The sequence below is a fragment of the Somniosus microcephalus genome, chromosome 2, assembly GCF_052327205.1.
Source record: "Somniosus microcephalus isolate GS21.2 chromosome 2, FLI_Smic_1.0, whole genome shotgun sequence".
Classification (NCBI taxonomy): Eukaryota; Metazoa; Chordata; class Chondrichthyes; order Squaliformes; family Somniosidae; genus Somniosus; species Somniosus microcephalus.
Window position 1 is genome coordinate 234,428,196 of NC_140988.1, and position 14,260 is coordinate 234,442,455.

General features: G+C 45.5%; 1 protein-coding gene across 3 annotated transcripts in view; it reads right to left on the reverse strand.

The window, feature by feature from the left end:
• kdr (kinase insert domain receptor (a type III receptor tyrosine kinase)) overlaps positions 1 to 14,260 on the reverse strand; it is an 89,441-nt gene that overhangs the window by 15,678 nt on the left and 59,503 nt on the right. For all 3 annotated transcript variants that reach the window (XM_085970027.1, XM_085970019.1, XM_085970033.1), the window contains exons 21-23: positions 2,113 to 2,269; positions 1,746 to 1,843; positions 340 to 462 (exon numbers count right to left, since the gene is read on the reverse strand). In XM_085970027.1, coding sequence (XP_085826153.1) covers positions 340 to 462; positions 1,746 to 1,843; positions 2,113 to 2,269 — 378 coding nt within the window. The remainder of the gene's footprint in view (positions 1 to 339; positions 463 to 1,745; positions 1,844 to 2,112; positions 2,270 to 14,260) is intronic.

The window sequence follows — 14,260 nt, forward strand, 5'->3', positions numbered from 1 at the left end:
CAAGATTTCATAAAATGATACAAATTTTGGGACTGCTTTAAACATTCTCTTGAGTTCAGCAGCACTGGTCACTGCCATAAATGGACTCAGCTGGGGTAAATTTTAGTTTTCAGCATGTGGACAGTAATGGAGTGGAAAACTCACCGATTATAGAACTAGCTCAAATTTCAATGGAATTAAAATCAAGCAGGTTCTATAATGCATGGGTGATCCACTTCACTATTATCATTGATTACCATAATAATGTTTATATATGCATGCTTGTGCGCTAGTTCAAATTACTGAGCTGCACCTTAGAGACAATGCTGTACTTGTAGAATTTCATTTTCATATACTTACATCTCCTTTTCTAATGTAATCTGGGTCCTTATAAACGTCCCGAGCCAAACCAAAGTCACAAATCTTCACCACATTGTTCTCTGATAAGAGTATATTGCGTGCAGCCAGATCCCTATGGATGCACTGAAAATAGAAAACAGAAACTTATTATTCTGGCCCTGTTTTCTCTTTCTCTCTCTCTCTCATGAGGCAGCGCAGATCACCACCATCTGTGCAGTCATTACATTGGCAGCAGGCGACAGTCTCATTGGGTCTGATAGAGAAAATGTCTATAGGAACGTCATTGAAGTGCCTGAGAGAATCCTTTTGTTTGCAGGAATGGGAGTTACAGCTGCTTTTAAAAGAAGCCAATGCACATGGTTATAGACAGAATGGGGTAGATCTAGGCCTAGAAATTGGGTTGAGGCGCCAAACTGGCGCCAAGTTCGCCTGGGCGCTGATTTTTGCGCTGCGTTGGGAGTAATACCGATCGCCAGAAATTCCGTTTCAGAAACCCTCGAGGGAAACGGGGCGAGGCTTGAGGCGCTCTGCGTCCCTCTTAGGGTGCTGAAACTGAATATCGCAGCGCAAAGTGCCGCAGCACCACACGCTGCGGCACGGCATGCTGTGGTACTGCAGGCCTTCCTCCCATTGTTAAGGGGGAGGTGCCTGCAACAGCGCGATCCCCGATCGCGAGTGCCGGCAAAAGAGCCCGGCACCGAGGAGAAGTGCCGGGCTCTCGGGAAACAGCCGGCAATGCCGCGGGGGGGGGGGGGGGTGGTCAGGAGGCCGGGGATGGAGGTGCTGGCAGGCGGCCGCCAAAAAAGGCAGCCGCCCCGCACCTCCACCTTAACTTGCGCCGCTGCCAGCACAGCAAGGCCCCGTGAACCGGGCGGGGGTAGCGAACGGCACTACAGCGACGTTCGCTACCAAATATCGCGAACGGGGCGCTAATGGGGCGCTGCGCACACCGATGACATCATCGGTGGCGGTGCAGCGCAACAGGCTAACGCCACCATTAGCGCCCCTGCTGAATATCGCGGGAGGCGCAGCCAATGGCACTACAGCCACTGACTGCCTCTTTAAGCGCTAACAGGTGGCGCTACTCACCCAATTTCTCCCCCCTTGACTTTGTGTGCTAGTATAAAATGAGTGATAGCGAGTCGGCAGCACGTTTTACTTCTCTCCCGATTTTTATTTCCATTGAAGGCAGATGTAAAACAGGCTGGCCACTCATTATCACTTATCGCACAAAGTCAAGATCTACCCCAATGTATTTTAAAAAAAGGCAGTGCACATGATTATAAAGAGAATGTATTTACAAAAAGGCAGTGCATAATTGGTGAAGATTCATTATTCTGCGATTTGTATGGGAATGATATGTATGGGCGATTATTGAAAGGTGAGGAGATGTTTTGGTTTCTTACCTTTCGTGTTGCCAGGAACTCCATACCCCTGGCTATCTGGAAGCTGTAAGAGATAAGGTCCTCCATTGTCAAACAGTTCTTGTAAAGGTCATCTGCAGCTGTAAGAAAAAAAAGAAATGTGAGCTGGTGGAGCTAGACCAAAGGAGCGGTCTCCATTTAAAAGCACATTTATGTGCATCTTTTATACCAATCATTATTTTTCAATATTAGCCCTCATTTGAAAATTGATTCATCCAAACTACAGCAAGAGGCTTTTAAATATGGAATGAATTATTTAGTTTTTTCATCACAATTTCAGAAATTAAACAAGGATGCCCCACCAAAGTTAGATTTGTGGAAATTGAAATGAGGTGTATCATCACTTTACCTTCCTCCTCTTCTACATCACTCAGTGATTTGTCTTCTGCAAATCCAGAACTGGTGGAGCTCTCACTACTTGCGATACTGTCCAAGCGCCGTTTAAACTCGCTCTCCATCTCAGCAGGGTCCTTCTCTTTTATTTGTCTTGACTTCAGTACTTTATTCTGCAGCAAGGGGAGAACAAGAATGCAAATTATAAGTAAATAGAACATTTTTACATGATGTATACAAAAATATTTTAAACTGCAAAATTATTATATAATACATACAGAAGTATGATAACCTAGCAAATGAGTTGGTGGGTGGGCTTCGAACAGATAGGATGAGCACTGATGGACCTGATGGTCTGTTCATATGGTGGAGGGGGCGAACCTTGAACAGATCATGGAGAGATTCTGCTGCCTGTGAGCCGTTCTCAGTCCCAGACTGTCATACACAGGATCATAATTGAATATAATTACTGAGCACTTGCAGAAATTGCTGCCAATTTTTATGTGGTGCTAAAGATTTTCCACCGTTATTTTGAGCCTGTAGTCTGGCCGTTTTAATCCTATCTTTTGATATGACTCAGTCACATAGGAATTCTGTTGGCAATTTTTCCATTTCACTGAAGGCAATAAGATCATAAGAGGGCAACAAGCACAGGGTAGTGTGGAAACATCTTTCTTCTGTGCTCTGCTCCCATTGTTTTCAATGGGGGATTGCCAACTGGATTGTTTTAACTGTAGCACACAGCTTGCTAGGTTGACAAAAAGGAAATCTTTATCTCCACTTTTTTAATTATTTAATGATACAGTACCGATATTTGCTTAACAACAACAACTTGCATTTATATCACACCTTTAACGTAATAAAACTTGGTCAAAGAGGTAGGTTTTAATGAGCATCTTAAAGCAGGAGAGAGAGATGGAGAGATGGAGAGGCGGCGAGGCAGAGAGGCAGAGAGGCGGAGAGGTGCAGACGCGGAGAGGTTCAGGAAGCGAATTCCATTAACTTAGGGCCTAGGCATCTGAAGCACGCCTGCCAATGGCGGCGCAAAGAAAATTGGGGATACGCAAGAGGCCAGAATTGGAGGCGTGCAGAAGTCTGGGAGGGTTTTGGGCTGTAGGAGGTTACAAAGATAGGAGGGGTGAAGCCATGGAGGGATTTAAACACAAGGATGAGAATTTTAATTTCAAGGTCCAGCTCAAATGCAACACCAAAGGTCAAAAATATTAAATATTGGTTAAGGCCATCTATTGTTCAGATCATTCTGTAATTGCTCCTGTATTCACTGAGTCCCTCATGATAACTATAAGCACTTTATTAATTTTGCCCTTAGTCCCACTTTGCATCCTTGTGTATATAGTGTCATTCCTGAAGACTTACTGGCCCAGAAATTCAAGTCCCCACTCGTGAGTACGCGCTGGGTACTCACGCGTAGGCCCAACGAAAGTGCCGGTTTCGTACATGCACTGCGCATGCGCGGGAAACCGGAACTTCCATTCCCTTGAAAGAAGGGGTTGACAGGTGGAACGCGTGCGCCGGAGAGGCAGCGCGTGCGCATCGAACTTATGTTTTTTTTGCAGGTTTCTCCGGGAGGGTAAGTCTCCAGCAGTTACACTTTTACAAAGCAGGCGCAAGGTTTGCTTTTAACAAGGTAAGTGGTGAATTAATTAAAATTAAAACATTTTTTCCACAGGTTTATTATTTTTAATTACTTTAAAGAAAGGTAAGTTTATTTTTAGCCCCGTTACAAAATGTAATTAATTTTTTCAAAAATTTAAATTATTGTTTAAAATAGTTATTTCATGTAATTTATAGTTATTTTAAAAATGCGATTTAAAAAACAAATTTATTTGAAGTTTTAGTTATGTTTTGGGGCTTATCGTATTTATAGGTGTAACGTCCGTGTGTAATTGAGACATGGACTGCAGGAGTTGGTTATAACAGGTGTTTACTGAATGGAGACAAAACTGGAACTACTATGCAAGGTTGCTACACAGGCTTATATACAGGGGTGGTCACTACTGGTACTGCAGTATACAGGGGCTGCAGAATATAGTTCCTTCTTCAGGTTACATACACTACAATTCCTCCCCTTTTAGCTAAACAGTACATAACATTCGATTAATAATTAAATAACATATTTACAATTACAGTTGCTATATACATTAGCTAAAGTTAATCAATTCTAAATTCAGTCTTTGAGGAGGCTTCCTGATTCTGTCTGGATAACGCCTCTTTGGGGTATCAGGTTCTTCTGGCAAGGTTGCGTCGGGATCAATGTCGTTGTTTGGTTCGTCTGCTTCCAATATCACCGATTCTGCGGTAGATGCAATTGGTACTTCGATTTCATCACCAGGTGTATAGGATCACGGTGTAGATTTGACGTTTTCCAGTGACTCTAGAATCTGGTCAGCATGGCGTCTTACGATGCTCTCTCCAACGTCCATGGTATACATTAGAGGTCCTTGCCGTGTGCAGATCATTCCTGGCTGCCATTTCTCTGTGCGGTAGTCCCGGGCCAAAACTGGTTGACCTATCTTGAAACTCCTGGTTGGCCTTTCATTCATATTCTGAAACTGCCTGTTCTCCACATTTCTTCTGACGTTTGGCTTAACCAAATCCAAGCAGCATCTTAGTCTTCGATTGAAGAACATCATGGCTGGAGTTTGGTTGGTAACCGCATGTGTCGCATTCCGGTAGGCAAACAAGAAGTTATCCACCTTGTGTTGTAGGGGTATGTCTTCATTACACATTGCCTTGATAGCCTTCTTGAATGTTTGAACGAACCTCTCAGCCAATCCATTGGTGGCTGGATGATATGGGGCGGATCTGTAATGCTTAACACCATTGTTCTTTAAGAACCTCCGGAACTCTTCAGAAACAAACTGTGGCCCATTGTCGGAGCAAATCTGTTCAGGCAGCCCATTTCTGGCGAATATGGTTCATAAGACTGTGATAGTTTTTTCTGTGGTGGTTGAGGACATTTTTATTACCTCTAGCCACTTTGAATGTGCATCCACCGCAATTAAAAACATCGAGTCCATAAATGGACCAGCAAAATCAATGTGCACCCTTTGCCATGGAGATGAGGGCCACTCCCATGGATGTAGAGGGGCTTGTGGTGGGGCGTTTTGGACCTTCTGGCATCCTGTACAGCTCTTGGTCATCTCTTCGATTTCTCTATCGATTCCCGGCCACCACACAAACGCTCTGGCTGAGTTCTTCATTTTTACCCCTCCCAGATGACCCTCATGAAGCTCATTGAGCATTCTATCCTTCAATTTGGGTGGGATTACTACTCTGGATCCACACATCAAGGTTCCTCGGCACACTGACAGCTGTTCTCTTCTCGGCGAGAATGCTGGCAACAGTGGTTCGCCATGTGCTGGCCATCCCTTCACCGTTAAATCATAGACCCTGGAGAGTGTCGGGTCATTTCGTGTTTCCTTTTCTATGTTTGCATTCATCACAGGTAGACATTCAACTATGGTCGAGTGGAATATCTCCACAGGATCCACTGCAGGTGCTTCTTCCACCATCGGCAACGGTAGGCGCGACAATCCATCAGCATTCCCATGCTGTTTAGTTCCTTTGTACTCGATGTCATATTGGTGTGCCCCTAGGAAAAGGGACCACCTCTGTAGCCGTTGTGCTGTCATTATCGGGACGCCCTTCTGAGGGTTGAAAATGGAGACAAGAGGTTGATGATCAGTTAGTAGAGTAAATTTCTGTCCGTGCAGGTAGTGATTGAACTTCTTCACCCCCCACACCAGGCTGAGGGCCTCTCTGTCAATCTGGGCGTAGTTACGCTCGGCTGAAGTTAACGAGCGTGACGCAAAAGCTATCGGCCTCTCTGAACCATCAAGGAATTTATGTGACAGTACCGCTCCAATGCCGTAGGGAGACGCATCACACGCCAGTCTTATCGGTAGTGATGGGTTGTAGTGAGCCAATACTTCTCTTGAAGTGATCAGGTCTTTACACTTCTGAAAGGCCCGCTTAAATTCATCGCTCCATTTCCATGCTACTCCAGTTTGTAGTAGGGCGTTCAGTGGATGCAGAATTGCGGACAAATTCGGCAAAAACTTATGGTAGTAATTCACCAATCCGAGGAATGACCTCAGTTGCGACACATTTTCAGGCGCTGGAGCCTTAACTACCGCTTCAATTTTGTCAGGGGACTTATGTAACCCCTCTTCATCAATTGCGTGGCCACAATACGATATCTGTTTCTTAAAAAACTCGCACTTGGGGCGATTGGCTCGTAGCCCATGTTCTCTTAGTCTAGTGAGCACCTGCTCTAGGTTGGCAAGGTGTTCACTGTCATTTTCACCTGTCACTAGGATGTCGTCCAAGTAACACTGAGTCCCCGGAATCCCTTGCAGGACTTGTTCCATCGCTCTTTGCCATATCGCCGGAGCTGATGCTACTCCGAATACCAATCGATTATACTGGTAAAGACCTTTGTGAGTGTTTATCGTGAGATATTTCCTAGAGGATTCTTCAACCTCCATCTGCAAATATGCTTGTGCTAGGTCACTTTTTGTAAAACGCTTCCCTCCAGATAGTGAGGGGAAAATATCTTCTATCCTCGGAAGAGGATACTGTACTGTGTGAAGGACTGGGTTCACAGTCACCTTGAAGTTCCCACAGATGCGAACCTTCCTTGGCTCCTCAGACTTATTGTTTAACGTTTTCTTCATGGCAGGAATGATGGGTGTCGCCCACTTGCTCCAGTCTACCTTAGATAACACGCCTGCATTCTTCAGATTCTCCAGCTCTGCCTCGATGGCTGGGCGAATTGCATACGGTACCGGTTTTGCTTTGAAAAACTTGGGAATTGCATTCTCCTCTATTTTTATCGAGGCGGTTACGCCTTTAAGAGTTCCCAGTCCTTGTTGAAATACCTCTTTAGCGTTAGCTAAGATTTTTGACAATCGTCCAGGTGTGACGTCGTCATCCTTTTTACCAGCCACAGTCAGTGCCTGAATGGAGTGCCAGTCTAAACTTATCTTTCTGATCCATTCACGTCCCAATAACGGTGGTCCACCATCTTGCAGTATGTACAGATACAATTTCTGTATTTCCTTGCCGTTGTATTCGACAGGCACCCTTATTTTCCCTCTGGGGTATACTTTCTGCCCCGTATACGTCTTCAAGACAATGGATGTGTCTTTCAAGGGTATGTGTGAGAATAGCCGCTTGTAGTCTCGTCGATTCATGACGGTCAGGGATGATCCTGTATCCAATTCCATTTTGACTTGGGACCCTGCTATCGTGAGGGTGACCCAAATGGTTCAGTGATCCTCTTTTGCGATTACGTTGTGTAGTTTGAGATAGCTTAGTCTCTTGTTCCCAGATTCACTATCACTCTTCTGGTCTTCGGAACTACTGCCCCTCATCATTTGTACTTTCCTGTACTGTTCCTTAGTAGCCTTATTGTTGTCGTTAGTCTTCTTCCCGGACCTGCAAACTCGTGCAATGTGTCCCATCTTTCCGCATTGCCTGCATGTTTTGTCCTTGGACCAGCAGTCCTTCTGGTCATGGGTTGTTCTGCCGCAGCGATAACATTTTTCAAATCCCCGTGTCATTTCATGGGTGCCGTATTCCTGTGGCTTTTGCTGTATTTCCGCAGCTCCACTTGCTGCCGCTTCGTACGATACTGCCACGCTGAAAGCCTTATCTAGCGTCAGCTCTTTCTCGGAGAGTAACCTCTTCTGGGTTCCTTCACTCAGGAGTCCACAGACAAATTTGTCCCGTAGGGTATCTGCCAGTCCTGCTCCGAACTGGCAGTGCTTTGATAGCTTGCGTAGTTCTGTAAGGTAATCAGCATTGCTCTCATCTTTATGCTGATTTCTCTTGTGGAATTTAAATCTTTCTGCTATCAGCAGCGGTGTAGGATTTAGGTGTTCCTGTAGGATATCAACAATTTCATTAAAACTCTTCGCCATCGGTTTGACTGGAGTGATCAGGTTCCGCAATAGGCCGTATGTTCTTGCGCCCATTAAGTTTAGTAGTACCGATGCCTTTTTCTCATCGGCTACTTCATTTGCCTTGCAATATACTTTGACTCTTTCCACATACGTGGTCCAGTCTTCTATTGCATTATCGAAGGCAGTGATATTGCCAGTCTTCGGCATCTTGGAGATCTAAGATGGCGCCTCCCGCGCTTTGCCTTCTTCCCCGATTGAACAAAATGGCGCCTCCCGCGCTTTGCCTTCTTCCCCGCTGGATTAGGTTGGCGCCTCCCGCGCTTTCTGTCTTTTCCGCTGCTGCTAGCGCTGTTGCTGGCGTTTTTATGCCTTGATGGCGACGCCCTATGGTCTTCGCGCACTTCCCCCCCGCGCTGCTGCCAACGCCGCTCTCCGCGGTCCCCGTGGCAAACTGCAGCTCCTCGCGGCTTTCTGCGCTTCTAATTTCTTTTATTTTAATTACTGTTCCCGTCGTCAGAGCAGACCCTATGGGACACTTTCCTCCCTCTTCTCAGGTCTGTACGCTGCCCGGCTTCGTAGCACCGGCCGCGCCCTGTGTGCTCCACCCTCTCTCTCTCTCTTCTTCCTGACAACGCTGCTCAGCCCCATTGAAAAGCCACCCGATCGAGCTCTAGCCCGCCGCAGCCCAGGAAGGATCAGTGTACTACCTGCCACCAGCCCGATTAGCTGGAACACCATAGACTGGATAACCAAGCCCAGCTCTCGACAGCCTCTCCTGCAAATCTTTGAATTCGATGAATCAGAGGGCGGTTGCCCATGGTCGACGCCCGTTTCTTCTGTTTGTTTTTTTTTCTTTTTGGATTTCTTCCTTCTGGCCTCGACCTCTAACAACTTCGCTTCAGGGATGGATCCCCGTGAGGTGGTGCAGAACTGTAGGTAAGTTCGGATCTGTTCGTCGCCAGTGTAACGTCCGTGTGTAATTGAGACACGGACTGCAGGAGTTGGTTATAACAGGTTTTTACTGAATGGAGACAAAACTGGAACTACTATGCAAGGTTACTACACAGGCTTATATACAGGGGTGGTCACTACTGGTACTGCAGTATACAGGGGCTGCAGAATATAGTTCCTTCTTCAGGTTACATACACTACAATAGGTTTGACAGCTCTTCCTGTCATATTTATGAATGAAGCATTCCCTGCTACCATTGGCTCTCCATGGCCCACATGATCCCAGGGGACGCTTCGAACTAACTGCGCCCCTGGGATATGCAAGCACTGTGCGCCAGCAGTTGGCGCAGGCCCAGGATCGGAATCCCACGCGGGCCCACAGCTCAACGGCTGGCGCGCTAGGTAAACATAGAAACATAGAAGATAGGAGCAGGAGTAGGCCATTCGGCCCTTCGAGCCTGCTCCGCCATTCAATGAGATCATGGCTGATCATCTAAATTAAGTACCCTGTCCCTGCCTCCTCCCCATATCCCTTGATCCCATTAGCCTTAAGAAATATATCCAACTCTTTTTTGAATATATTTAATGAACTGGCCTCCACCGCCCTCTGTGGCAGAGAATTCCACAAGTTCACCACTCTCTGGGTGAAGAAATTCATCCTCATTTCAGTCCTAAATGGCTTACCCCTTATCCTTAGACTATGACCCCTGGTTCTGGACTCTCCGGCCATCAGAAACATCCTTTCTGCATCTAGTCTGTCCAGACCTGACAGAATTTTATAGGTTTCGATGAGATCCCCTCTCAATCTTCTAAACTCCAGTGAGTATAAGCCCAATCGACCCAATCTCTCTTCATACGTCATTCCTGCCATCCCAGGTATCAGCCTGGTGAACCTTCGCTGCACTCCCTCCATGGCAAGAACGTCCTTCCTCAGATAAGGTGACCAAAACTGCACACAATACTCAAGGTGCGGTCTCACCAAGGCCCTGTACAACTGCAGCAAGACATCCTTGTTCTTGTACTCGAACCCTCTTGCTACGAAGGCCAACATACCATTTGCCTTCTTAACTGCCTGCTGCACCTGCATGCTTACCTTCAGCGACTGGTGCACAAGAACACCCAGGTCTCTTTGCACTTCCCCTTGTCCCAATCTATTGCCATTCAAACAATAATCTGCCTTCCTGTTTTTGCCACCAAAGTGGATAACCTCATATTTATCCACATTATAGTGCATTTGCCATGTTTCTGCCCAATCACCCAACCTGTCCAAATCGTACTGGAGTTTCATGACATCCTCCTCACAGCATACCCTCCCACCCAGCTTTGTGTCGTCTGCAAATTGGGAGATATTACATCCAATTCCCTCGTCCAGATCATTAATATATATTGTGAACAGCTGGGGTCCTAGGACCGATCCTTGCGGTACCCCACTAGTCACTGCCTGCCACTCGGAAAGCGACCCGTTTATTCCAACTCTTTGCTTTCTGTCCGCCAACCAGTTCTCTATCCAAGTCAATACCTTGCCCCCAATCCCATGTGCCTTAATTTTGCACGCTAACCTCTTATGCGGGACCTTATCGAAAGCCTTCTGAAAGTCCAAATACACCACATCTACTGGTTCTCCCTTATCTATTTTACCAGTTACATCCTCAAAAAATTCCAGTAGATTAGTCAAGCATGATTTACCTTTTGTAAATCCATGTTGACTTTGTCCGATCCTGTCACTGCTTTCCAAGTGCTCTGCTATTACATCTTTTATAATGGACTCTAGCATTTTCCCCACTACCGATGTCAGGCTTACCGGTCTATAATTCCCCGCTTTTTCTCTGCCACCTTTTTTGAATAGTGGGGTAACATTAGCTACCCTCCAATCCATGGGTACTGTTCCAGAGTCTATTGAGTTCTGGAAGATGACCAGCAATGCATCTACTATTTCTAGGGCCACTTCCTTAAGTACCCTGGGATGTAGATTATCAGGCCCTGGGGATTTATCGGCCTTCAGTCCCATCAATTTTCCTAACACCATTTCCCTACAAATACTGATATCTTTCAGTTGCACCCTTTCATCAGACCCTATGCTCCGCGGTATTTCTGGGAGGTTATTTATGTCCTCCTTTGTGAAGACAGAACCAAAATATGTATTTAGTTGGTCTGCCATTTCTTTGCTCCCCATTATAAATTCCCCCGATTCTGACTGCAAGGGACCTACGCTTGACTTCACCAATCTTTTCCTCTTTACATATCTATAAAAGCTTTTACAGTCAGTTTTTATGTTCCCGGCAAGCTTACTCTCATATTCTATTTTCCCTTTCTTAATTAATCCCTTTGTCCTCCTTTGTTGAATCCTAAACTGCTCCCAATCCTCAGGATTATTGCTTTTTCTGGCCAATTTATATTGTCTCTCCTTGGATCTTATGCTATCCCTAATTTCCATTGTTAGCCACGGTTGAGTCACCTTTTTTGTTTTATTTTTATGCCAAACTGGGATGAACAACTTCTGTAGTTCATCCATGCGGTCTTTGAATGTTTGCCATTGCCTATCCACCGTCAACCCTTTGAGTGCCATTCCCCAATCAATCCTACCCAACTCGCTCCTCAGACCATCATAGTTTCCTTTATTTAAATTTACATTAAAACATAAGTGCAGGTTGGAGGCTTGCACCCGCTGGAAGCCTCCGACCCGAATTTCTGGGCCATTAGTTTTGAGCCCTTAAAGCTTATCTGGCACATTCATGCAAATTAATTAATGAACAGAACATCAGGTGGCTTCTATTTCAGGTGTGCAATCCTCCCCAACTGATTTTCCTCTCTGCACTGCACCCTGAAGTAAAAAAAAAACTACCCAATTCAGTTTAGTTAGAGAACCTTCTATAATGGGTGATATGTCCTTTCTAGTGAATACCTCCAGGAAGTAATCAATGATAAATTAAATTACTTCTCCTTCAGTTGCATCCTTAAGCAACCTTTCTTTACTAATCCACTTATTGTTATAGTACTGGAAGAGTTTCTTACTGCTGCATTTGGCATTCTAAATTGCTCTTGTTTTTATCTCCTCTTTACCCCAATGATTGCCCTTTTTAACATTTTTTGGAGATTCCTGTATTCTTCCCAGTAGTTTTGCAACTCTTCACTTTCAACAGAGAAGTTCATTCAGTGCAGCGGAACTATTAGCTAACATATTAGGAAACATTTACATTTTACCAGAAGTAAATTACAGACTTGTCCCATTACAGCAAATCCTCCTCCCACACAGACCAGCTGCCTTTTGTGGTAGGTGTGAACTAAAAATAAATTATGGTTTTGTCATTCAGAAATTAACTTTCGTAACTTTCTGCATTGTGCAAAATAAAAACCATCTGGCAAATCCTCCACCAGCCTCCTCCACCTGGCCAAACTTTTACTCACATTGAACAACTTCTCCTTTGACTCCACTCACTTCCTCCAAATAAGGCTCCGAGCTATACTTGCCTTTTCGTGGGATATGTGGAACATTCTTTGTTCCAGTCCTACACAGGTTCCCTCCCTCACCTCTTTTCCTGGTATATTGATAACTGTATTGGTGGTGTTTCCTGCTTTCGCCCCGAACTAGAAAATTTCATTAACTTTGCTTCTAATTTCCACCCTTTCCTCACCTTCACATGGTCCATCTCCGACTCTTCCCTTCCCATCCTCGACTTCTCTGTCTAAATTTCTGGGCAAATGTGAGAAGTCACACAACACCAGGTTATAGTCCAACAGCTTTATTTGAAATCACAAGCTTTCGGAGTGCTGCTCCTTTGTCACTTCACCTGACTATAACCTGGTGTTGTGTAACTTCTCACATTTGTCCACCCCAGTCCAACACCGGCATCTCCACATCATAAATTTCTGGGGATAGGCTATCGACCAATATCCACCATAAGCCCACTGACTCCCACAGCTACCTTAACTACACTTCCTCCCACCCCGCTTCCTGTAAGGACTCGATTCCATTCTCCCAGTTTCTCTGTCGCATATGTTCTGACGATGCCATCTTCCATACCAGTGCTTCAGATATGTCTTCCTTTTTCCTCAACCAAGGATTTCCCTCCACCATGGTTGACAGGGCCCTCGACCATGTCCATTACATTTCCCGCACTTCTGCTCTCACCCCTTCCCCTCCCTCCCAGAACCACGATAGGGTTGCCCTTATCCTCACCTTCCACCCCACCAGCCTCCACTTTCAATGGATCATCCTCTGCCATTTCCACCACCTCCAGCGTGATCCCACCACCAAACATATCTTCTCCTCCCCTTCCCTTTCAGCATTCCAAAAGGACAGTTCCCTCCGCGACACCCTGGTCCACTCCTCTATCACTCCCAGCACCCACTCCCCTTCCCACGGCACATTCCCGTGCAAAAATAAGAGATGCAACAACTGCCCTTTTACCCCTTCCCTTCCCACCATCTAGGGTCCCAAACACACCTTCCAGGTGATACAGTGATTTACTTGTACTTCTTGCAATTTAGTATACTGTATTCGCTGCTCACGATGCGGTCTCCTCTACATTGGGGAGACCAGACGCAGATTGGGGGACTGCTTTGCGGAACACTTCCACTCACCTGTCACTTTAATTCTCCGCTCCACTCCTACTCTGACCTAGCCGTCCTCGGCCTCCTACACTGTTCCAATGAAGTTCAACACAAGCTCAAGGAACAGCACCTCATCTTTCTATTGGACACTTTACAGTGTTCTGGACTCAACATTGAGTTCAACAATTTCAGATCCTAACCTCTGCTCCCATTTAATTTTGGATAGCAGGTGTTAATGATTCTGCTATTCCCATTTACACCTCTTCCAGACCCATCTTTTGTTTCTTCACTTGTCCCATTACCATCTCCTTTTTCCTTGCACCATCAATCCGTTTGCCATTTAATCTCTCCTGCCTTCCACCCTATCACAGACCTTCCCTTTTGTTCTTTCCTCCCCTCCGCCCTTTCCCAGCCTCTGTACTTGCTTAAACCCTGTTAAATCTCTAACTTTTTCCAGTTCTGATGAAGGGTCATCGACCTGAAACGTTAACTCTGTTTCTCTCTCCACAGATGCTGCCTGATCTGCTGAGTATTCCCAGCATTTTCTGTTTTTATTTCAGATTTCCAGCATCCACAGTATTTTGCTTTTGCTTAGCAAATGAATTTTCTCTTCAGCCAGTATATTAATCTTAATATCCATACAGGGCAAGAGATGAATGTCGCTTACTCAATAATGGGCTCATTCTGTTCCAATAAAACCCTACATTTCACTATGGGATCTGGTTGCCTACT